Source organism: Heloderma suspectum, chromosome 5, assembly GCF_057233095.1.
Source record: "Heloderma suspectum isolate Gila_16-S chromosome 5, 16-S_ref, whole genome shotgun sequence".
Taxonomy (NCBI): domain Eukaryota; kingdom Metazoa; phylum Chordata; class Lepidosauria; order Squamata; family Helodermatidae; genus Heloderma; species Heloderma suspectum.
In genome coordinates this window covers 86,917,062-86,941,500 of record NC_139462.1, presented here as the reverse complement: position 1 = coordinate 86,941,500, position 24,439 = coordinate 86,917,062, and the positions used below count along the sequence as shown (strand labels likewise).

The 24,439-nt window shown below is 43.6% G+C and overlaps 2 protein-coding genes across 6 annotated transcripts in view; one reads left to right on the top strand and one right to left on the bottom strand.

Moving 5' to 3' along the window:
- Positions 1–2,739: 2,739 nt before the first annotated feature.
- On the top strand, positions 2,740–21,167 carry LRP2BP (LRP2 binding protein). 2 transcript variants are annotated; one of them, XM_084856607.1, is made up of 9 exons: positions 2,740–2,855; positions 7,377–7,515; positions 9,952–10,064; positions 11,667–11,774; positions 14,212–14,354; positions 15,132–15,237; positions 16,211–16,434; positions 18,705–18,870; positions 20,835–21,165. In XM_084856607.1, the coding sequence occupies exons 2-9, from the start codon at positions 7,401–7,403 to the stop codon at positions 20,898–20,900; spliced, it is 1,041 nt and encodes a 346-aa protein (XP_084712733.1). In that variant the 5' UTR covers positions 2,740–2,855; positions 7,377–7,400; the 3' UTR covers positions 20,901–21,165. The 2 variants fall into 2 exon arrangements, with proteins under 2 accessions (XP_084712733.1, XP_084712734.1); XM_084856608.1 differs by lacking the exon at positions 7,377–7,515 and having other exon boundaries at positions 2,762–2,855; positions 20,835–21,167.
- The window catches only part of SNX25 (sorting nexin 25), an 89,149-nt gene continuing 85,463 nt past the window's right edge, over positions 20,754–24,439 (bottom strand). For 2 of the 4 annotated variants that reach the window (XM_084856601.1, XM_084856602.1), the window contains one exon: positions 20,754–24,083. In XM_084856601.1, coding sequence (XP_084712727.1) covers positions 24,003–24,083 — 81 coding nt within the window. In that variant the 3' untranslated portion in view covers positions 20,754–24,002. The remainder of the gene's footprint in view (positions 24,084–24,439) is intronic. The other 2 variants (XR_014792148.1, XR_014792149.1) reach the window with 2 other exon arrangements.

Sequence of the window (24,439 nt, the reverse complement as noted above, 5' to 3'; positions counted from 1 at the left end):
ACTTTAAGAAGGATGCAGACAAGCTGGAGAGGGTTCAGAGGAGGGCAACAAAGATGATCAGAGGACTGGAAACAAAGCCCTATGAAGAGAGACTGAAAGAACTGGGCATGTTTAGCCTGGAGAAGCAAAGACTGAGGGGAGATATGATAGCACTCTTCAAGTACTTGAAAGGTTGTCACAGAGAAGGCCAGGATCTCTTCTCCATCATCCCAGAATGCAGGACACGGAATAATGAGCTCAAGTGACAGGAAGCCAGATTCCAGCTGAACGTCAGGAGAAACTTCCTGACTGTTAGAGCAATACGACAATGGAACCAATTCCCTAGGGAGGTGGTGGGCTATCCCACACTGGAGGCATTCAAGATGAGGCTGGACAGCCATCTGTCAGGGATGGTCTGACTTGGATTCCTGCATTGAGCAGGGGGCTGGACTCGATGGTCTTGTAGGCCCCTTCCAACCCTACTTTCTATAATTCTATGACCTCTGCTGTCTGGGCCAGAGTGAGGTGAGTGAACAAGCAGGCTGCAATGGTGAAGAGGAGGAGCAGGAGGCTATTGTCAGTGGATCCCTGCTGGGGTGTGGGGCCTCAGCAGGTGCCCCACCATGCCTGTCCTTGACGCCAGCCCCGATCACATCTCTTCTGCTAAACTAGGGTGCTCAAAACGACTAACAGATGTAATGCAAACATTAACATTGTAACCAATAGTCAATTTCCTTATACAACACCAAAAAACTAAACAGCAGCTAATAAATACATAAATGTGTTGTGAAATGCTTCAGCTGAGCTGATTTTCCTTGTTGTTGTTGTTCAGTCGTGTCCGACTCTTCGTGACCCCAGGGACCATAGCATGCCAGGCCTTCCTGTCCTGCGCTCTCTCCCGGAGTGTGCTCAAGTCCATATTCATTGCATCAGTGATGCTATCTAGCCATCTCATCCTCTGCCATCCCCTTCTCCTTTTGCCTTCAGTCTTTCCCAGCATCAGGGTCTTTTCCAGAGAGTTTTCTCTTCGCATTAGGAGGCCAAAATATTTGAGCTTCAGCTTCAGTATCTGTCCTTCCATGAGCAGTCAGGGTTGATTTCCTTTAGGATGGACTGATTTGACCTCCTTGCAGTCCAGGGGACTCATAAGAGTCTTCTCCAGCACCACAGTTCGAAAGCATCAATTCTTCGGCGCTCAGCCTTCCTTATAGTCCAGCTCTCACAGCCATACGTTACTACTGGGAAAAGCATAGCTTTGATTAGACGGACCTTTGTCGGCAAGGTGATGTCTCTGCTTCTTACTATGCTGTCTAGGTTGGCCATAGCTTTCCTCCCAAGGAGCAAGCATCTTTTAATTTCATGGCTGCAGTCACTGTCTGCGGTGATCTTGGAGCCCAAGAAAATAAAATCTGTCACTGCTTCCATTTCTTCCCCTTCCATATGCCAGGAAGTGATGGGGCCAGATGCCATGATCTTTGTTTTTTTAATGTTGAGTTTCAAACCAGCTTTTGCACTCTCCTCTTTCACCCTCAACAAGAGGATCTTTAGATCCTCTTTGCTTTCTGCCATTAGGGTGGTATCATCTGCATATTTGAGGTTGTTGATAATTCTCCTGCCAATCTTAATTCCGACCTGTGATTCATCCAACCCGGCGTTTCTCATGATATACTCTGCATATAAGTTAAATAAGCAGGGCGACAATATGCAGCCTTGTTGTATTCCTTTCCCAATTTTGAACCAATCGGTTGTTCCATGTCTGGTTCTTACTGTTGCTTCTTGACCCTCGTACAAGTTTCTCAGGAGACAGGTAAGATGGTCTGGTACCCCCATCTCTTTCAGAATTAGCCACAGTTTGTCTAAATGTTAATGCAGTCCATCCTTGGGACCCAGTCCATTCCCTCTCAGGATCCACCTTCCATGCTTTTATTTATTGCATTTATATCCCTCCTTTTTTCCTCTTGCAAGGAACCCAAGGCGGCTTACATTCTCCTCCTCTTCTCCCTCTCCATTTTATCCTCACAACAACAACCCTGTGAGGTAGGTTGGGCTGAGAGTCTGTGACTGGCCCAAAGTCATTCAGTGAGCTTCCATGGCCGAGTGGGGACTAGAACCCGGATCTCCCAGTCCAGCACCCTCACTACCCTGTCGCACCGAGTGGCATCTGGAGCTCCCATTATTTCAAGTGAACCTTCACTGAGCTCCCTTCCATTTTCATCCATCTCATTTCTGGTCACAAGTGCCTCTTTGCATTTACACTTGTTACAAGCCAAATCATTCCAGCAGCCTTCTGTTGCCCACGCTTGGACATGTTCAGAGGCATTCTTGACTTTACCATGACTTCCCTGTTAGACTTGAGGCTGAGCCTTGGGCTCCATTAATGCCTTGAAAGATATATACGCTTGACGGCGATTAGGAGGACCCAGTCTGGCCAGACTGTACTAATTTCCTCATATAACTTCTGGATTGCCTGCTCTACTCCGCTGCAAGGGAGAGGCTGGATTGCTCCTTGCTCCTCAGTTGCAGACATCCTCCGGAAAGGGCACTTGCCCGCCCTTGCGCCTTTCCACGGGTGGGCCGGGAGTTTTGTGACTCGGGGGAGAACACCCACACGCACGGCCCTCCCCTGCCCCACCCCGCGCACAGCTAACAATGGCTCCCCCCACCCCGCTCCGTCCCCCGCCGCAACGTGCGCGCGCTTCCTAATTCCCGGGGCATTGGAAGAAAGAAGAAGGGGGCGGGCGCGGGCCTTTCTGGGCCAATAGTAGGCTGCATTGCCAGGCAACGCGAAGCCGCCGCAGGGCGGGTGTCTCTCAGTCAGCTCTCTGCAGGCTCGTGCGGGAGGGCGCAATTCGCTATGAGAAATAGCGGTGAATTCAGTGAGTCACACACGCGGGAGCAGACTCGGGCGGGCTCATTCATCCCTTCCCGGCTCCCCCTCTCTTCTTTCTTTCTTTCTTTCATTCATTCACACCGCCGGACTTTGCGGCTTGAGGATCAAGCTACATGTTACGCTAATTACGTAGCGTGTAACTGACCCCGTGTGTGTGTGTGTGTGTGTTTACTCTCGTGTAAGCGCGGGCCGGTTCGGATCGGGACCACAGCGCGCCGGGAAGGGGAAAATTAAGCCGCGTCCCCCACCCACCCCGGAAGCTCCCTTCGTTTTGGGAGGGGGGTTTTAAAGTTTCCATCGACATTCTTTTTTGGAAATTGGGGTTTTTTTTCCCCCCCTCATGGACCAGCATGGCTATCTTTGGTGTTTATTTTTTTAATGGCATTGAAAGGGTTCTGAAGCGAAGCCCTGGACGCGGTGGTTCAAATTCGCCGCTTGCCCTTCTCTTCCCCCCGCCCTCAGCACCCCCAGACCCGGCAACCCTGTAACCTGACATGGGGTAAGGAACGTCCTTGGCTCCTTCCAAGAGTTGTGAAGAAGAGCCCAGTGACAGGGTGACCAGTGTGACCGTTGCGACCTCAGGGCAGCCTTCCTCAACTTCCAGATGTTTTGGACTGCAACTCCCATCACCCCTGACCATTGGCCATGCTCCAACTCCAACTCAACTCCAGAAACCCAAAACAGCTGGAGGGTACCAGGTTGGCAAGGCTGCCATAGGGGCAGGCAATGGTCACAGGATAAAGCAGAGATATCATCATCAGTACATCACCATCCACCATCATAATTAGCTGAATGGCTCCATGTGTTGATGAGGAGGCCCACCTAGGATGAGGGGACCTCTAAAGCAGGTGAGGAGTTGCCAGTGTTGGGAGATTTTCTTCATCAAATGCCCCCTTACATGCAATAAGAATTCAACTTTTCCCCTCCGGACTTGGGTTAATATCCTAAACTCTATGACTACTGGAAGTTAGTTGTGGCCTTCCTTTCTTGTTATTCATGCCATGATACATTTTTTTAAATGTCCAGGGACTTGTTGCCACCATAATATAGTCAGTAAAACATGAAACCACTTGACCCACAGAACATTCTATGCTAGGCAACAGGTCGTGTGGCCCAGGTTGATATTGGAATAAGTTTTAAGTTCTAAAAGTACAAAATAGACAGGAAACATTGACCAGCACAACACTTACTGCAGTGTAATGACAAAACATACCTGCTTAGATTTCTAGTAAAAGTATATCTCAGTTTGAGGTGTGTGGCATGGCATGGCATGGGGCGTGAAGAGAAACACAATGCAGTGTGACTAAAGTAGACTTTGCTCAAAATAAGTTTTGGAGCTACAGGGACAGGAAGTAAAGCTAACTTGAAACTGGCAAAACTAGGCTTGCTACCTACTTGATATTTCCCTGAACATTTCCCACCCCTCCTTTAAAAATAATAATCTTCATTTAACAAAATGTCCCTATGCCATAGGATGTTTCCTTCAATCTACAACCCTTAGGAGTCTCACTCTTTCCTGCTGTTTATGCCAAAGTGGTGTAGTGGTTAGCATATCTGACTAGGGTTGGGGAGACCTAGGGTCAAGTCTCTACTCATCTCGTAAGTTCAACAGGTGACCTGGGGCACATCACTCCCTCTCAGTCTAACCTACTTCACAGAGTTGATGAGAGCACAAAGCGGGGTGCGGGGAGTATGACATGGATGAGGGTGTAGAAGGGATGCTTCTCAGATTTGCAGATAACACGGAGTGGTAGCCTACACCAGCCTTCCCCCAACATTGTGCCCTCCAGATGTTTTGAACTGCAACTCTCATCATCCCTGATCATTGGTCAGCTGGCAGGAGCTTATGGGAGTTGTAGTTGTAGTCCAAAGCATCTGGAGGGCACTTGTTTAGGGAAGGCTGTGCCACACCATCCCCTTCATGGATCACTGCCTTGTTGTGGCGAAGGGGCTTGCGTAACTCAGTGAAGCCATAAGCTGTGCCGTGCAGGGCCACCCAAGACGGACAGGTCATGGCAGAGAGTTCTGACAAAATGTGGTCCACTGGAGAAGGAAATGGCAACCCACTCCAGTATTCTTGCCAAGAAAACCCCATGGAACGTATCACAAGGCTAAAAGAGATGACGCTAGAAGATGAGCCCCTCAGGTCAGAAGGTGTCCAATATACTACTGGGGAAGAGCAGAGAGTATTTCCAAGTAGCGCCAGAAAGAGTGAAGCGGCTGGGCCAAAGCCGAAAGGACACTCAGCTGTGGATGTGTCTGGTGGTGAAAAGAAAATCCGATGCTGTAAAGAACAATATTGTTTAGGAACCTGGAATGTCAGATCAATGAATCAAGGTAAGCTGGAGGTGGTCAAACATGAGATGGCAAGATTGAACATCGACATCTTGGGAATCAGCGAACTAAAATGGACAGGCATGGGCGAATTTAATTCAGGTGACCATAATATCTACTACTGTGGGCAAGAATCCCTTAGAAGAAATGGAAGAGCACTCATAGTCGACAAAAGGGTGGGAAAAGCAGTACTGGGGTACAATCTTAAAAACGATAGAATTATATCAGTAGGAATCCAAGGCAAACCATTCAACATCACAGTAATTCAAGTCTATGCCCCAACCACTGATGCCGAAGAAGCTGAGGTTGATCGGTTCTATGAAGACCTACAACACCTTCTAGAACGAACACCAAAAAAAGATGTCCTCTTCATCATAGGGGATTGGAATGCTAAAGTAGGAAGTCAAGAAATCACCGGGATAACAGGCAGGCATGGCCTTGGTGTACAAAATGAAGCAGGACAAAAGCTAATAGAGTTTTGCCAAGAGAACACGCTGATCATAGCAAACACTCTTTTCCATCAGCACAAGAGACGTCTCTACACATGGACATCACCAGATGGTCAATATCGAAATCAGATTGATTATGTCCTTTGCAGGCAAGGATGGAGAAGCTCTATACAGTCAGTAAAAACAAGACCTGGAGCTGACTGTGGCTCAGATCATGAGCTTCTTGTTGCAAAATTTTGGCTTAAATTGAAGAACGTAGGGAAAACCACTAAACCATTCAGGTATGACCTAAATCATATCCCTGATGAATATACAGTGGAGGTGAGGAATAGATTTCAGGGATTAGACCTGATAGACAGAGTGCCTGAGGAACTATGGACGGAGGTCTGTAACATTGTTCAGGAGGCAGCAACTAAATCCATCCCAAAGAAAAAGAAATGCAAGTGCCACACCATAGAATGAGGGTGGGCAGAAAGTAGTGCCCTCCAGATTTATTTATTTTTTGGACTTCAATTCCCAGCATTCCTGACCATTGGCCATGCTGGCAGGGGCCTCTGGGAATTGGAGTCCAAAAAATCTGAAGATTTACCTTCTACCTACCCCTGCAGCAGAAGACAAAATCAAGATTCAAAACATATCTTTTCAGACTGAAACACTGGAGGGAAGACATGATAGTGATCTTCAAATATCTGAAAGGCTGTCATGCACTAGATGGAGCTGATTTATTCTCTGTTGCTTCGGAGGGCAGGACTAGAAATAGTGGGTGGAAAGTCCAGGAAAGCAGATTTTGGCTAAACGTTAGGAGAAACGTCCTAATGGCGAATGCTGTTCGACAGTAGAACAGGGTATCTGATGGGAGGTGGGCACTGGGTACTCCACTGCTGGATGTATTTAAGCAGATTTTGGGCAGTTATCTGTCAAGGATGCTGTTTGCAAATCCTGGATTGAGCAAGCAGTTGGACTAAAGGACCTCCATGGTACTTTCTAAGTCTGATTCTATATAGGCTGCCCTGAGCTTCTTAAAGATTCATCATCATCAATCTTGTCAAGGGACTTATCAGCATAATACATCAGGAAACAGTAGAACTACTGAACCTTATAAGATTCTATTCTAGAACCATGCCAGACTGTCAATGGCCATGCTGTTCTAACACCACAGATGCCAGAGCCCAAGGGAAGCGGGCTATGACCTTCCTCTTTGAAAACACTTTAAGAAAAAGACATAGATAAGGTATGCCCTTCCCCCAAAAGAGTTTGCTTTTTATCATCGTCCTGTTTGAGCTCTTGTTAGTTATAACTCCCAAGTGCCCTGAAATGTGACACCCCTACCTCCCTGCTGTTTTCAACAATGTATTTGATGTGTTAGGCAGAGGTGTGCATAAGTCTCAAACATCCTTTGTTTTGCCAAATGCCACCTACTAATCCCTCTCAAGTCAGCCCTCTCAACATTGGGAGACTTGTCACTTGTCACAGGCCAAATGCAGAGTGCCCCTCGTCCAGAGAGACACTTGAAAAGTAGGAGCTCCTGGTACTGTGCTAACCTGCTGAGGTAAGTGAGGGCAGTATTAAAAATCAGTATAGGATGTTCCTCCGAGAGCCTTAGTAGATAGGTGTTTGGACTCTTACCCCGGAATAAGTGGGGTTGAGGGAGAGGCAAGTAAAAATTTCTGTGTGATGGCCCTCTGTAGCTCTCAACTGGGCCCATTGCTCTGAATTTATTACAGAAAGAAATAACCTGAAAGAAAGAAATGAAACTGTCCAGTGAGCCGCTGCCTCAAGAAGATAGCCGTGAGACCATTCTCCAAATTATTTCTAAAGTCCACAGTAGTGACTCGATAGGATTAAAATGGCTAACCAACCCAGGTAAAGTAATACCTCTGTAATACTTCGTCTCTGTAATAATAATGCTTACAGAGGTATCAGTAGAAGAGATATGTTACCAGTATCTGGCTTAGAAGAAGCCATGCTTGCTTTCCTTGAACAAATGAGCAGGCCTAGACAGGGATATGGGAGGTGTGCGCAGGCATCCCATTCTCCCAAATGGCCGGCTGTGGTGTACTTTTGCATGCAGGCCATAGGGAGTGGGGGGAAGAGCTCTGTTATGTCCTATGATACCCTTCCCCAACCTGGTGTCCTCCAAGCATCCCCAGCCGGCATGGCTATGCTAGGTGGGGATGATGGAAGCTGCAGTCGAACACATCTGGAGGCCACCAGGTTGGGGAAGGGTGCCCCAGCAGGATCCTCTGTGCTTGGCTTCTGGGCCTGCAGTAGGACTAGACTGAGCTTGTCATGTTTAAGAATACATGTCTTGTCAGACTTGCAATAAGAGTTTCTACGTTTTCCAAACCTATTTTGTTTAAGGCTGCTATCCTAAACATGCTTATTAAGGAGCACCGCAAGTTCTGGGTTGAGACTCAAAACTACACAGAAGTTGGGTACAACACTAGATAGTAATTAATCTTGTAAACAGTATGAAAGAAAGTGTGTGCCAGTAAAACTGACCAGCTTAGACTGTTTCTGAGCCTTCTCTTTGCAGTCCAGGTTTAATTCTTCAGAATAGAGATTGCTCTAAATACACAGCTTATTATTTTTGCTGGAGCTCACCTAGTTAGCAGTGCATGGTGGGTTGCCTTTGTGGTTTTCAGAGTAACTAGTAGGAGTAATTGGACAGTATCCAACAGTGTCATTCTGCAAACTCAAATAGGGTTAGGTGTAAAGCAGCCCATTGCTTCTCCTGTTGTCTGCTGCATCACATTTGTAGCTGTGTATGGTGCAAGCACATCCTTATCAACTGTATTGCAGTGCTTGTCAATGAAAACATTGATTCTGTATTGGGCAAGTATAGTATATTTCTATACTATAGAAATATAGTATAGGACTTGTTTTCTAACAAGGGACCTAACTTAACTTCCTTACACTTAAACATGTGGTATCCCACATTGTTAAGTAACATTCCTGAGCACTGTAGTTCCCTGGGCTAAACAGAGGTGCATTTATTAGTAGAAAGATAATGTTGCTTCTTCTCTACTTCCTCTGTTCCAGCGTGCAAGTAACAACCTCTGATGCAATCAATTATCCCACTTGCCAACATCAGCAAGAGAAGAACTTCAAATGATCAAGGAGCTTTTCCCCTTGACCTTAAATGTGTCAGCTTTACTTTCAAAGTACATTGTGAAGCAAGTTAGACGTTCAGGCACATTGGCCCAAAGAAGGCAATCCGTGCATTCCCCTTGGAGTCTCCCACGTGCAAAGGGGCACTGTGGAGGTTAAAAACAAATGCACACTGAATGCTGGATTTGTTCCACGTGCATATTCCCTGATGGTGCAGTCAGCTTTGATATGTTGTAGGGAGTAAGGGGGCTGAATTTTGGGTCCTTCCTCCCCAGTGTAATCTGCACTGACTATGCCAACCATCTGTTTAGCTGGTACTCACGTACAGATACTCTGCTGCACACAGTGATCTTTGGATTGGGTCCATTTTCATTGGCTGCATAATCGTTTAAAGAAGCATCAAGTTGTATTTAGCAAGATGTATGTAGAAACTGGCAAAAGGAGAAGGGGACGGCAGAGGATGAGATGGCTAGATAGCATCACTGATGCAATGAATATGGACTTGAGCACGCTCCGGGAGAGAGCGCAGGACAGGAAGGCCTGGCGTGCTATGGTCCATGCGGTCACGAAGCGTCAGACCCGACTGAACGACTGAACAACAGCAATGTAGAAACTATCAAGAGAACTAAAGGGACCATTTAATTTGACTCATCACATATTGAAAGGAGACCTTTTACAGATGTCATGCTTTAGATTTGGGATGGAGAACCTCTGGCCCAATCCCACAGGCCAGCCTTTTCGATCCAGCTCTCTGCACAATTCCCAGGTCACTCCCCTGCCCCCTGGCCACTCCACTCCTTTTCTGGGCATATTTTTAATTCCTATCATCATACCTTCAGTTAAGCAGTTAACCTTCCAGTCTAGCGCATTGCAAAGGGGATGAATACCAAGTGCTCTGTGCTCCTCACTGATACATGCCATCTGTATGCATCAAGTGTGTCTGCATGTGTGACTTTGTGTGCATGTGATGGTGTGGTTTGTGGTGGGAGGATTGGTGCAAGACAATCCACCTGTAGCTCCACCCACTTTGGGCTCTGGCTCCACCTACCGGTGCCATGCAGCACTGCCATCATGGAAATGTGACTCTCAGGTTGCAAAAGATTCTGCAGCCCACTAAAGATTATGATTACGTCATTAAGTTTGTTGTAAGCTTTTAGGACTAAACACTACCCTTTTATTTTTAAACAGATACTTACAGTCACGCTTTTCTGCTTACAAAGGCTGGGGAGCAGCTGGAAAAGCGGATTAAAGCTGGAGATCCCCTGGCATGTTTTCTCAAAGGACAGCTGTATTTTGAAGAGGTAAGACTTCTTAAAAAAAGAATTTTGAAATTGCACTGGGAAATGTCACCATGAAAAAGGGGGGTTAAAAATTAAGCCAGATACCAATATTTTAATTAGGAACCTAGGAAGCTGCCTTCTGCCAGGTCCGACTATTTGTCCATCAAGCCCAGTGTATTGGTGCTGCCAGCATTCTGACTGGCAGCAGCAATCCAGGGTTTCCTGCAGTTTTTTCCCATCTCCGCCTTCTTGATACTTTTAAATGGAGAGGCCAGTGTCTAGGATCTCCTGCACGTAAAGCATATGCTCTTCCAATCAGCTATGGTCCTTCCTTTTGAGTAAGAGCACCTAAAATGCCTCCTATGCAGCTGGAGTAGCAGATGTTTTTAACATGGTCTTCTTTCCCAGGCAAAAGGTAGTGCCTTGAAAGGGTTAAATCTCCTGAACACTCTAGAAAATATTACAGGAGAGGGAACCTAAGAACCTAAGAAGAGCCAAAGGTCCATCTAGTCCAGCATTCTGTTCACACACCGGCCAACCAGCTGTTGACGGGAGACCATAGGCAAGATGTGAGTGCAACAGCACCTTCCTGCCCATGTTCCCCAGCAACCGGTGCACATAGGCACACTGCCTCTGATACTGGAGGTAGCATAAAGCCACCAGGCCTAGTAGCCATTGATAGCCTTCTCCTCCAGGAATTTGTCCAAACCTTGACAGGCTTGTGAGTTGCGCGCCCTGTTAGATAACCTTCCTTGCTAAATCCCCAGGCCTTGCCTCTGTTCCTATTGGGTAGCCTCTCATGAGGTATCATTGTTTCTGCTAGCCTGTTAATTACAGAGGATGTGCAAGGACGGCTCCAAACAAGTGTGCCCCAATCCAGCAGGGCAGATCTGTGTACAGAAACATGCCCTGCAGATGCATGTTCCTGTTGTGGTGCCCTTCTGGGCTCTTCTGAACTAGGTGGATGCGAATCCCCATCCTGGGCCATTAGTTGTTACTCGTGACTAGTTGTATACAACTAGAGCTGGATTGGAGCACAGTATTTAGGGCTGCAATTGATCCTTCATGGGTGAGTGGGAATCCCATGAATCCACTCAGCTACCCCGCCCCACAAGGACTTCCCCATTCACTTTAGTGAAAGCAACAGTTCGGTGCACACATCCCATCACAGCAGCACACACACAGATCTGGATCTAAGTGACTTGCTCTTTCACAGTGATTTCATCTGGAGAATGTGTATCTGGTGGTGCTTCTATTTATGTTCTGGGGAGCTAAGTGAAGCTGGGCTGTTTAAGAGGATAGCAAACAGCTGCTTCCTGTTCCAAGTGTTGTCTTCTGAATGTACATTTGCACCTGTCAAGTCTTGGGCCCAGGCATTGTTTGGATTTGACTGAGTAGTATCTGTCATTGGTATAATTTCCATTTTCCAAGATGCCTAGTGATAGCTTCTGGGTTGGATTTTTGTATTCTCCTCCCCACACACATACCTTTTTTTTTAATTCAGAGGATGGTATCTATTTTATTTTAAAATTGCATAATTGTATCCTGAAAGCTTCAGTAGCTAACTAGACTCACTAGGTTGTTTAATCCTAAGTATTTGATTTCTCATTGTGTGTTGTCCAGGGATGGTATGACGACGCATTGTTGCAGTTTGAACAAAACACAGATTTTCAGTCCATGTATCAGCTAGGTGTAATGCATTATGATGGATTGGGGACCCCAGCAGATCCTGTAAGTTGCAACTAGAAGATAGATTTTCTTCTCATTAGTTTTTACTTAGGCACTAACTTTTCTTATTCAATAATATCACACATTTCAAACAACTAAAAATGCAAATATGCATGTTCCTGTTGTGGTGCCCTTCTGGGCTCTTCTGAACTAGGTGGATGCGAATCCCCTAGTTCAGAAATATATCATATGACTAAGTAAGGGCACAATCATATGCATATTTAGACAGAAAAAAGTCCTATAACTCCCATGGCTAGATGGGGAATACTGGGAGTTGTAAGACTTCTTTCTGTCTAAACATGCATAGCATTGCACCCTATGGGCTTCGCCACACAAGGCTAAAATCCCTCATTGTTACCGGGGCTTCTGAATTTTTTGTAGGATTAAAGTAGGCTCCTTTACGCAGGCTGACACGGGCTGTTTTTATTTCTTGGCAAGTTCTGTATGTTTCATTTTATAGCCACTAGATGGCACTGCTGTTATAGCATCATTACGGAAGTGCACCCAGCAAGTAGGGTTTAATAGCGCTTCCTAGAGAAAAATCGGGCTTTCTCCATGCTTTACAAAGGCAGGATAAAGGTAATAAACCATGGGAGGGGCCCTGGAGGTTGACAACATCATGTAAAGGACCCACAAACTTCCTTGATAGCACGATATAAGCCCTGTGTGGAGAAGCCCTGGATGATGATGCATGCCTAAAATTAATTAAATATAGTGGGGACAACCCAGTGTCTCCAGAGGCACATTGCTCAGCCACAGACACTTCTCTCATAGGCTATAATCCAGGCATGGGCAGTCTTCAGGCTTGCAGGATCTACTTGGCTTTTACTAGAACTCCGAGATCTCCCAAGCAGAGTCTGGCACAAAAGAATGCACTTTGAATTAAAGAATCCTGAGCCTTAGAATTTGTTTTGAGTACCAGAACTACACTGAGCTCACAGACTTCCACACAGAAATCCACTCCTGGTTCCCCTCAAGCTTTCTTTGTATCAGAAGTATAATTTATGGGAGTGGGGATGTGGGTGGGGGAGTAATTTTGTTAGTGCTATTATGAAACAATTGGGAGTAAGAAATCTTTGCTGATCTACCACAAATCAGCCAGAAATCTACTAGTAGATCTCGGTCTATCTTGCCACCCACCCCTGCTCAGGACTATAGAATGCAGCCACCTCTCTCTCACCCATCAGGGGTATCAGAAGTCTGTGCATGACTTCCAGAATGTCCCACTCCATTCAGTGTAAATTGCTAGTGCTCTGGAGCATAACTAGTTTACATCTGGTAGGGAGACCAGACTGTACAGAAAACGCCTCCAAGAGTCTGTTGTGCTGCGTGTGTAGCTGAGGGGATGGGGAGAAAGCAGGACTGGCTGGGGGATGCTGGGATTTGTAGTCCAGCGCATTGGAAGGTTGCCCTATGGCATGAAGGCTGTGTCCGTGCTGAGACTGGATTGTGTTCATATGGGAATTCTGAAATAAGGTTTGTTTAAAAAATGTCAATTAAGTAATATATACACTGCCTAATTAATAAAAGATTGTGATTTGAAAATTACAGCATTGTCTAATTCTGTAATTTTCCCTAATACCACTAGAGGGCAATATTTTGTTATGTTGTACATGTAAGGGTTTACTTATTTTTCTTTCAGAAGGAAATATGTGTAGCCAAATAAAAGAAATAAGTATAATCAATTAAGAAGCACATATGCGTGTGTGAAATCTATGCCTTTGGTTACAATTTAGAAATGTTTTTCTTATTTGGATTGGTACTTGTAAAACAATAATACTATTTAACTACCACAGTACTGAGCCATTTCTGGGGCAACCAGAGCATGCTTGAGCACATTTAGGGATAATGGGATGTGCTTTTACTCCGTTGCCAGCTGTGGAGGGGTGGAATGTCCCAGACAGTTTGCTGGGGCATGTTCCTGGGTTTCTGCAGTAGCTTGGAGAGGTAGGGCGAGAGCATGACTGGGGGCCTGAAAGGGAGCAGGACCAAGAGTGCTTTGGGATGGAGGGCCGCTGGTGCTACCAATCAAAATTGCGTTGTGCAACTATTCCGCGTCTTCCTCCTTAATAGATTTTTTGTGGAAAGAAAAAAAAGGATGGAAGGTGCATCGGGAAAACACGGGTTTCAAATGGATGATGATGTCTTGCCCCTCCCTGTAAAATTCTGTGAATGAGGCAGCGCGACCGCACCATAAAAGTCTCATCTGGAAGCACCCCAAGAGGGATTTCCCCACATCTCCCAGTACAGGAGGATGAAGACAAGGGCAATGTGTGGCAGCAGCCCACTTCCCTCTGACATGATGCCAGAGATGGCAGCCTCGTGGGTACGCTTGGCCCCAGCACAGGCGCTCGCCGGGCTGAGCTGCTCACTGCCAAGTGATTCTTGTGCTCCATCTTCTTGCACTGTTATTTATTTAATTTTTTTGGGTCACCTATAGAAAAAAGGAGTGGGATATATGGAAAAGATTGTCGATTCTACCTCCCCAAAAGCAAGGCATTTAAAGTTTGCTGCTGCATACAACCTTGGCAGAGCTTACTATGAAGGATGCGGGACAGAGATTTCCGAAAAAGAGGCCGAAAGGTAATATTTCCTTTTAATTCCTATTAGTGTAATACTTCTATTCGGCCCACCAAAAGATCACCAGAAATGTGCAAACTTTCAAGATCTCCAGATCTCTTCAGCAGCCATGATGATACACACAGCAGGTGGGCTGTGGGAGGGATAGGGCAGGGGGGGAGATCTGACTTGCTGGTGAAGTCACAGCGTCTGCCCCAAGATGAAGTGGGGCAGGAGGGGTATGCATTCCTACTTCATCTTGGGGCTCTGAACATGCAGACGCTGCGACTTCACCAGCAAGTCAGATTAAAAAAAAATCCCACCCCCTCTGCTTCTTGTAACATCTTCCCTGATGAACTGACCAGGAGCTTCAACATTTTTTGTGTTCTTTCAGTTGGTGTAATAAAGTTGGCATAATAATATGCATTTTGGCATATATATTTTTTTACAGTCAACTTGGCTGGCTGTTTTTTTTTCCTTTTTAAGTCATCTGTGTTGGCAGTTTTGAAGCAGGTCAGACATGTATTGACTATATGAACACACACACACACACCCATCCCTTCAGCCAGCCTTTGACTGTCCCCACTTTGCTATGTTGGTAGGAGTTAACCCAGGCTGTGGATTGTGCATGGCGGTGGTAATGATCTTGGAATGGGAGACAAGGTGGGGGCCTGCTTTTTCCAGGTACTCTCTTTGTCTTAACCGCCACACTTCAAGTTTGACGCGGATGCATCTGGGAAGCTATGAATGTGTCTGGGGAAAAGGCCAGCCATGTCACTTATGCTTTTCTGTGTTTTCTAGATTGTGGCTTATTGCTGCAGACCATGGGAACCCAAAAGCAAGCGTAAAAGCTCAAAATGCCCTTGGGATGTTGTACTCAGCACGGCATCCAAAGGATCTAAAAAAGGTAGTGTCTTGGTTTTTTAAACTTTTCTTGGAAACCCTGCGTTCAATTGTGTGTTCAAAGTAGTCCAATGGAAAGAGGCTGTACTATGTTAGAGGTGACAAAAATTAAGGGAGCGGCACCAATATAAAAGCAAAAGTAACGGGCAAGGCCAACAGCTGGACAAAAATATAAAATCAATACTCTGAATTATCTAAAGCTTTTGTATAGCTGTATCTGGTATATTATGAAAGGCAGTACAAGCAAGTTCTTCTAAATATTTCTGACGTACCTGGTTCCTTTTGAAGAAGACTCTTTTTGCCATAGAAAGATACAGGTTTCGCAGAGGCATCATCCACCACCTGCTTGTAACTTCAGGGAATCATGTGTAGCAACTGTCTCTATGTGGATCTCCATTTGCATCAGAGGATGACTATGCCAGTTTGATAGGACTTAGATGAACACTGTGATGAGATGGGAATGGGTATCCAGATGCACATTGGCAATGCACAGGGGAGGCTGGCAATGCAGGCAGATCTTTCTTGCTTGATTGGGAAGAATATCTTTCCCTATATGAAGAGGGTCTCTCCTGAAATATATGTGGTATATATCACATTTTAAAAGAGCTAGCATTTCATAAGAGTTTGGCTATTGGGTGTTATAGAAATGAAATGAAAAACAAACAAAATAAACACGTTCTTAATAAACCCAGAGTCACAGTAATGTAATATTAATAAAAATGTAGATGTCTAAATAATATAGAGGCCTCAAATCATTTGGTGTAAGGGTGTCAGTTACATGTAATATAATGGCCATCACATTTAGGTGATCAAAGGTATTTCTGTTCCTGGCTGGCCAGTGAGGTTTGCTCCTGAGCATCATTCTATGGACTCAGCACTGTATCCATCAGACCACATTGGCTATATGTAGCAATAGAAGTAAAATGTGCTTTTCCTCCCCCTGAATGAGTTATGGATACCCTTTTCCTCTCCTACAGGCATTCTTTTGGCATTCAGAAGCTTGTGGGAATGGAAGCCTGGAATCTCAGGGTATCCTTGGGCTTATGTATCTTTATGGACATGGTGTACGTCAAAATTTAAAGGCTGCTCTGGAGTGTCTGAATCAGGCATCAGATCGTGGAAATGTCTATGCTAAAGGTCATTTGGTGGAGTATTACTACAGAAGAAAATTTTTTACAAAAGCTGCCGAGTTTGCCAAAAGGTGAATTAATTTCAGCTAATGAGGAAAATGAAGGCATTAGATATTAGATTTGCATTAGAAGGCAAATACAGCTATGGGCAAATATGGTACTTTTTGATCTTTTTTGTAAAAAAAGAAACAAGGAGCAGCAAAAGCATTCTGCTCATTACAGCTAGATCTCCTTTGCCTTTGACTCTTCCCCCTTCCTCCATCAAAAGGTGGAAAATCTCAAAACTATTTGTTTTGCCTTCATCTCTCTTACATTCATGGGAGCAAATGTTATATTGCGGGGAGGACAGCAGTGGATCCAGACAAGGCCTAATTATATACTTCATAATGATGGAAGTGGTGATGGTGGACTGGATACGGGCTTGCTTTTTCTCATGTCATGTTTCTTTAACAAAGAATGATTTTAATTTCCAGTTGATCAAGGAATTAATATGTTCCAGTGCTAAGTAATCCTTCTCTTCCACCTAAAAGGTTAGTTCATCAGCACAACACCTAACCCGTTTTAAAGCACTTGGATGTCTTCCAAGAATGGACAAGAGTCAGCACTCTCATTTTTTCAGTTTTTGTTAATTAGATTATTTCCCGTTTAAAGATCTGTGACTTAGAACATTAGCCAATAGCTACTATAGGCAGATTGCGTCCAAATATAGAGGCATGTCTAACAGCTGTTGGTAGATCTATCCTCCATCCATTTGTCTGAAGCCATCTAACCCATTGGCTATCTCCATGTCTGGTGGCCCAGAATTCCATAATTAATATATGTGAAGTTCCTTGGTCTCTCTTCAATTACTGTCAATCAATTTCATTGTATGACCTCGAATTTTAGTATTATGGAGAGGCAGAAAAATGTCCATATACTTTCTCTAATATATGAAGCCTAATTTTATAAACTTTTATTGTGTCCCATACTCCAGATCATCTTTTTTTCTAATTTAAAAAGCCCTGAACGCTCTGCCTTACACCCCTGCAAACCAGTGCAAAGATAAAGACCTGTTACCACTTCTTCTTTTCCGTAGTGAGACCAGCAATGGTGGCTGTTGCAGAGTCCTCTCTTTATAATGCTCTTAGTCTTTAACTCCCTCCTCCTACACAGAGTAAATAGCAACAGAAGCGCTGTCAACATTCTCTTTATATACTCCAGGCAAACATTCCCTTTATATACATCTCATTGAGCAAGAAGACACATAAAGGAAAAAAAACTATGACAGAGCCTCTGTTGCTATTCTTAAGGAGCAGGTGCATCTTGGTCTTTGTGCAAACCATGTGCCTACACACTCCCTCCTCATCTCTTGCATACAATTTCAGCATAAAGTTCCTGGTTTCTTATTCTGATGAGTAGACAGCAAATAAACCATAGTTTCCCATTCCCATTACAGATGAATTTGTGGTTTAAATAAGCCATGAACTCAGCATTGAAGCTGGGTGAGAGAGGAGAGGCAGTGCATGGGTTCTTGAGCCAATACACCAGGGTTAGGCAACCTGTGGCTCTCCAGATGCTTTGGCTTACAACTCCCATGATCCCTCACCATTGGCTATGCTGGCTAGGGATGATAGTTGTAGGCCAAAAAATAAGGAGAACCACACCTTGCCCACCCCTGCAATAGACCATGGTTTGTAGCCTGATTGTTACTGAACTGTAGTCTGAACTGGGCCCATCAGTAAATGATCAGAGGCATTCTGTATTGACCACTCTCAGCAAAAAAGCTATGAAAAATTAGGTCACACCTGTGTATAAATAGTGGGCTCCAATTCCTAAGAAATGAAGCATTGTGCAGAACTTTACTGTCATCACGGAGAGGTTTATCCATACAAGGGCTGCCCTGTTTTCTTTTATGAGTCAGGGCTTGTTCTCCCTCACACATGGGGCACCACTTGCTTGCTTAAAGCTCAGTGTCTGCATTGGAACTGCTGGATTGGTGCACATATTGTTTAAAGATCTCTGGTATCCCAAAGTTGTTTAGTTCTCAGGTGCCCCCAGGTGTAGAGACCTTGAAATAGAACCTATTCACATCCTGTGAGCAGTTAGCAATTGTTAGTCACTTGTATATTGCATTCATACTCACTGAATGTTTCAAGAGTAGCTGTTTATGATGTAAGACATGTAACTATGTAAAAACCTAGTTACATGAGTACTGGGATGATTGACTATCAATGCAGTATTTTTGCACAGAATTCAGTGTGGCCCACTGGATTTTGGCACAAAATGTTCCCATCGATTATGCAAGTTATTCCTAACTGTTCTAAAATATTCATCTTTTACCTTGTGTTGTGAATCCAAATAGAATAACAGAGAACGATGATGTTGAAAAGATAGCAAAGACAACCGACTGCATTCCTTTTTACATAGCTAGAGGGCTTGCAATGGCTTCCTTCTACTTGGCTAGATGTCTCCAACTTGGCCTAGGAACACAGCAAGATTTAGCAGCAGCTAAAAAATACTATTCTAAAGTAAGTTTGGAGGTGCTCTGTTCATTCTTTAACCTGAATTATCTGGATTTGAGGCTTACTTCCCCTGACCCCTTTAATTTTACTGCTACATTCAAGTTAATCACATTTGCAACAGATCTATAAATATAAAAGTCTGCTCCTGAATGTTCCTAAAATGGACTAGTAAAAATTTTACTTGGTCACTTATTCTGACAAGTTATGTTGCATTTGAGTTTATTTGCTTATGACAAATATAAAGGAGCATCAATTCACATGACTCCTCTCTCTACCAGATAGTGATTTTTGTAATCATCAGATATACACTGGATTCTCACTACTACCATTGAACTGCCATGTGGTAGGATATCCAATGCATGTTACACTTCTTTGAAAGAATGCCCTCCTCACTGACTTTGCTGTAGCAGAAAGTCAAAGCTTACTTAATGGCAATCACTAAACAGTGCAGACAGGGAATACACACATAATGTCTAAACAGAATACTTAGATGACACAACATGTTCTACACATGGTGGGTAAAGGAACACAAACCTTGGAATTCAGCACTGTATTTGCTCTGAGATGAAATGACAAGCTTATGTGGGAATACCACCTGCTTCTCTCTGAACAAGTCTAGACTCCACCCAGGCTCATGCATTCTCCATCCCCATGAGGAGAATGGAAGCTGCCATTTCCCTTGTAAATTAACCTGTTTAGCATGCTGTCTGAACCCCAACAAACCATGTGGCTAATCTTATCTATGGTTAGTGGAAACAAGCCAGCTTCATAAACTATGGTTTGAAGTTGGCTTGTTTCTACTAACCATAGTTAAGATTAACTATAGTTTGTCTGAGTTCAGACAACATGGCAAGCTGTGGTTAATCAAAATTGGGAGGCAAAAGCTTCTGAACTCCTTGTGGCCACTCTGGAGGAGGAGGGGGAGTATATAAGCCTGGGGACCACCAGGCTCATTCTCATTATGAATCAGCCCATTGCTAATGCATGTTTTATACTTTAATATCTATTGGCTGGTACTTTCCGTAGATACCTCGGTGGCTCAAGCTAGTTCTATATTAGGACACTAAACAAGACTTTCCCCACTTCCATTTTTTTTGTTTTGAAAATGTTAATTTTAGTGTCTTCTACAAATAATCAGTACTCTAATTTTTCCCTATAGGAATGTAAGCTAAAGGAGTCACAAGTTTGTCTCTTTAAATAAGATGTAGCTGATAACATGGGGCTAATTTACAGAAAATCAGAAGAATTAAATGTTAAAGCTTTTCGTGGAATATTGCATTTCACATTCTAGGTGGAGGATTCATATGTTGAACACACACTGCCCCCCAAGAAAAATCTCTTATGTATTTAGAAAACTAGCATGTCTGAATTGTTCAACTTAGCCTTTTCTGAGATACTCGTTTTTAACATGGGGGAATATTCATATATGTGATACTGCACCACTTATGGGCAACTCACAGACTGCATGCATGTGTGAGAGCAAGAAAGAGTGTAAGTATGAATGGGTATATATGTGTGTCCTGGCTCCATACACCACAGCTCTGCTCATCCTGTTCCACTCACTCATGCAGCCCCAAATGGGTTCCACAGGGGCCACGTGGTTCCTAAACCCAAAAAGGTTGCCCACCCATGTACTACACCATCAAAGAAAGCTTCAAAACCTGATTCTACTGATTATATATCAAGAGCCAATTTATACATGCAGCAGCAAGTAACAACGGACTTGTGGCAACAGTCCAAACCCTTACTATGCATTAGCTGCCTGGTCAGATCAGTTTATCCATCTTGAAAGGGATTTCAAAAAAGAAACTGCAGATTATGGATTTGGATGTTTTTTTAGTTAAGTGATTTAGCTCAAGGTATTATAAGAAATGGCATGTACTAGCATAGACAGTTAATACAGTGCACTGACATTTATTTCCTATTGTAGTATACAATTATTTAATATCATTTCCTTTTGTGTTTTAAAGGCATGCAGACTGGACTCAGCTATAGCTGCTGATCTTGAGCTGACAGCTAATCATGGGAGAATTTAAAGCATCATTTTGGATGAATTTCAGCAGTTTCACTTTATAATAGCTGTTTTCAGGCAACTTTCGATAAATCATGGATTGTAAACAAAGTTCATTCTTGAGGTACATAATATTCTGATGTCTGTCTACTTCATTTAGAAATGAAGGATATGTGGATTTCTTTCATTATGACTTAACCATCATGTTTTGGTCAAAATCTATTGTGTTTCTGAATTGAACTCTCCTTTATTTGCTTGACATAATAAAACTTGTGAGCTGATCATCATTACGTACATTTGTGAAGGTATTTGTGACCACCAGCCTCGTTAGATAAGATTATGTACTATACCAATACCTGCTTTTTAAAAAAAAATCTATTCCTTCCTTTGCACTTGAAGGGCTCAGGCCTTTGGAGTTGCATTGGAGGAAGGGTTAACAGCTAACAGCCTCTTAGTCTTCACAGAGACAAGAAAGAACATGCATATGCTTTAGCCTGTTGTTCCTGGGTCCTCCCTTCAATTACTAACTACAGCAAAATTGCAAGTGACAGAGTGGGTAAAGAGAAAGCTGTTCCCTTGGGCTTGTCACAAAATCACTGCAAACCCCGATTCTAAATTAAAAATTTTATTAGGAGTAGGGAGAAAGGGGAAGCAGAACAGTATTTTTAAAGAAAAACAAAATACTAACTTATGCTGGCTCCTTGCAGGCATTTAATACGTAATTATGAGGCATAGTGATCATCCACATAGTTCTGTGTAAGGCATCTTCAAATGTTCGAGGAAGTGACAGGTATAGGATAGGGGTGGGCAACTTGTGGCCCTCTGGATGTTATTGGATTGCAACCCCCATAATCCCTCACCATTGGCTATACTGACTAGGGCTGATGGGAGTTGCAGCAGACCACCACCAGGAGGGTTAGAAGTTGCTCACTGCTGGAACAGGGGAATCATATTTCTTACTTAAGATGTCAGGGTGGCCTTGAGAGACAGGCAAGCATGGTCAAACAATTAGATTAAATTTCAGGTAAACTGAAAGGCACTCTGAACGCCCATTTAAGCTAGGAGATGGGGCCAAAAGGTTGTAAATGGGAAGGAGATTGCTCTATCTACTGCTGATAGAATTGTCATTTCAAAGGAGCTTTCAGATCACATATTTTAAAGTGCCAGGAATTGCATGCATTGGTTGCCTTGAAGAAATGGAGGCTAGCAATATTGGCTGGGGTGCTGTCACTTTAAAGAGTCATACACAGGAATGGCAGGGCTCCATCATAGGATCTTTCTTTACTGACAAGTATTAAAGATGCAGGGCCAGAATCTTAAGACTTCTGAAATACTTGTGCCTAAAAATGACATTTTTCCCCCATGCCTTTGGTCATGAATTGCACATTGCAAAATACAAAAATTGACAATTGAACCTTTCCTTACACTTAAAACTTTGTTGGAAAATCCTAACTTCCTAAGATGTATATCAGACCTCTCAGTGTTGCTGAAAAACAGCACACCTTGTAAATACTTATGCTTACAAACTTAATCAGTGTCCACCTGTATGGCACACCTATTGAACAGCTGCATGAAACTAAAAAGGTAAAAAAAAAAAAGGTAAAGGTGTCCCCAACCAGTCGTGTCCGACTCTAGGGTGTGGTGCTCATCTCCATTTCTAAGCTGAAGAGCCAGCGCTGTCCGAAGACGCTTCCGTGGTCATGTGGCCGGCGTGACTGAACACCGAGGTGCACGGAACGCTGTTACCTGTCCTCCCGAAGCGGTACCTATTTATCTACTTGCAATTTCTTGCTTTCGAACTGCTAGGTTGGCAGAAGCTGAGACTGAAGACAGGAGCTCACTCCGCCATGCAGCACTCGGGTCTCGAACTGCTGTCCAACCTTCCGGTCTGCAGTTCAGCGTCTTAACCACTAAGCCACCGCGGCTACTAGTAAGCATTAAAAGCCTCAGCACACATAGATTATGGAAGGTGGCACATGTCGATAGTGTGCCGCAGAGGTAAACCATGAATTCAGGGTATGTGTTTTTAGATAGAGTTGGTGACTCTCTAGTGTTTCTGAAGATCACATAGTATTGTCAATGCTCTAGGCTGCTGAAGGATTTAAAAAACACAGGCCCACCATCCAAGAATGGAAAATAGAGACACTTGTACTTGCTGTATTGTGGCACTTTTCTTATTATAGTAGAAGAAATGAAAAAGGATGTTTCCTATACCTGTTTGGTAGAGTAGACTACATGAATTTTGAGATGTATAGGCCCTGGAAATCGTCACATTTCTAGCATGTTTCAGAAAACACATGTGCTCCAGCAATAAAAACCTAACATCTGTAGTTCTGCTTTTAAAAGTGATGAACTAGCAGATATTGATTTAATAGCACATTTAAAGAAAATAGCCCTGCATAATATCAAAAGAGGAAGAGTGATTGAACTGAACTCTGTAACTTAGCAAGACAAGTCATTCGTACATTGCTTAAGGCTAGATCATTCACAGTGTGTTCCAGCATAACGTTAAATCTAGGTTATGTGCCTTGCTGAAACAATAAATGCAATTCTGTCTGAAAATAGCACTCAGACCAATTTACAAGCTATTATGTAATTGTAGCTTAGTCATGAAGCACTGCAGTCCATTTTTGTTATTTATTGCTTACAAAGGCTCCAAACTATGGGAAATCTTTGGTAAAAATAAAAACAATAAAATTTACACAATATCTTTACATATATTGCACAACAAGGCTCTTCAATACACAAGAAAATAGAGGAATGTTCATCATCCTCAGCAAAGAAATTAACTGTACAACATTCATTGATATATCACTAAAGCAAAATGCCTTTCATAAATGTTTAAAATATTCTATAGTTCCTACATCTTATATTAACATTTACATTTCAATCTGCTTCTTATACAGAGTTATTCATATAACAAGTTAAATAAAAGCCAGAAACCACACAGTGCTGGCATTCTACCCTATCATCTGTTTTTCAAGTCTTGCTTGTCTTGCGTAAAACTCAGAGGAAAAATACTCTACGAATTCTCAGGAGTCTTCAGTCAGCCCTCTATGGAAAAGAGGGAAATAAGTTTCATGTCTATCATTAACAGACATTTCTCTAGTAATTCACTTGTGCAGATTCAAATCTGAGCTGCTTTAAGCTGCTCTAAATGAGTTCGCAACTCAGGACACAGTTCAATTAGCAGCAATTCCAATAATACCTGGAAAAGAAAAGAACAGATAAAAAATGTAGGGTTTTTCCTCCCTGAACTGATTACAATCTAGGACATTAGAAATTGCCCCCCTCTCCCCCCACCCCCATCGGGGGGGGGGGAGGTACCTTGTGGCCCTCCCAGTAGCCAGTTTAGAGGTAAGAGAGGTGTGTGGAGGGGAGTAGTTGCTGTAACTATAAAGCCTCCCAGCAGCCCACAGATGGTTTGCTTTCTCCAGTAAAAAAGCAGTTATTGGCCAGTGCTATACACTGTTCATGGATTGCAGCTGGCTTCCTAAATAGTATAATTAGCACCTGTTTCCTTTTTTAATCCATGTGAACCTTTATCTCTGTAGAATAATACAC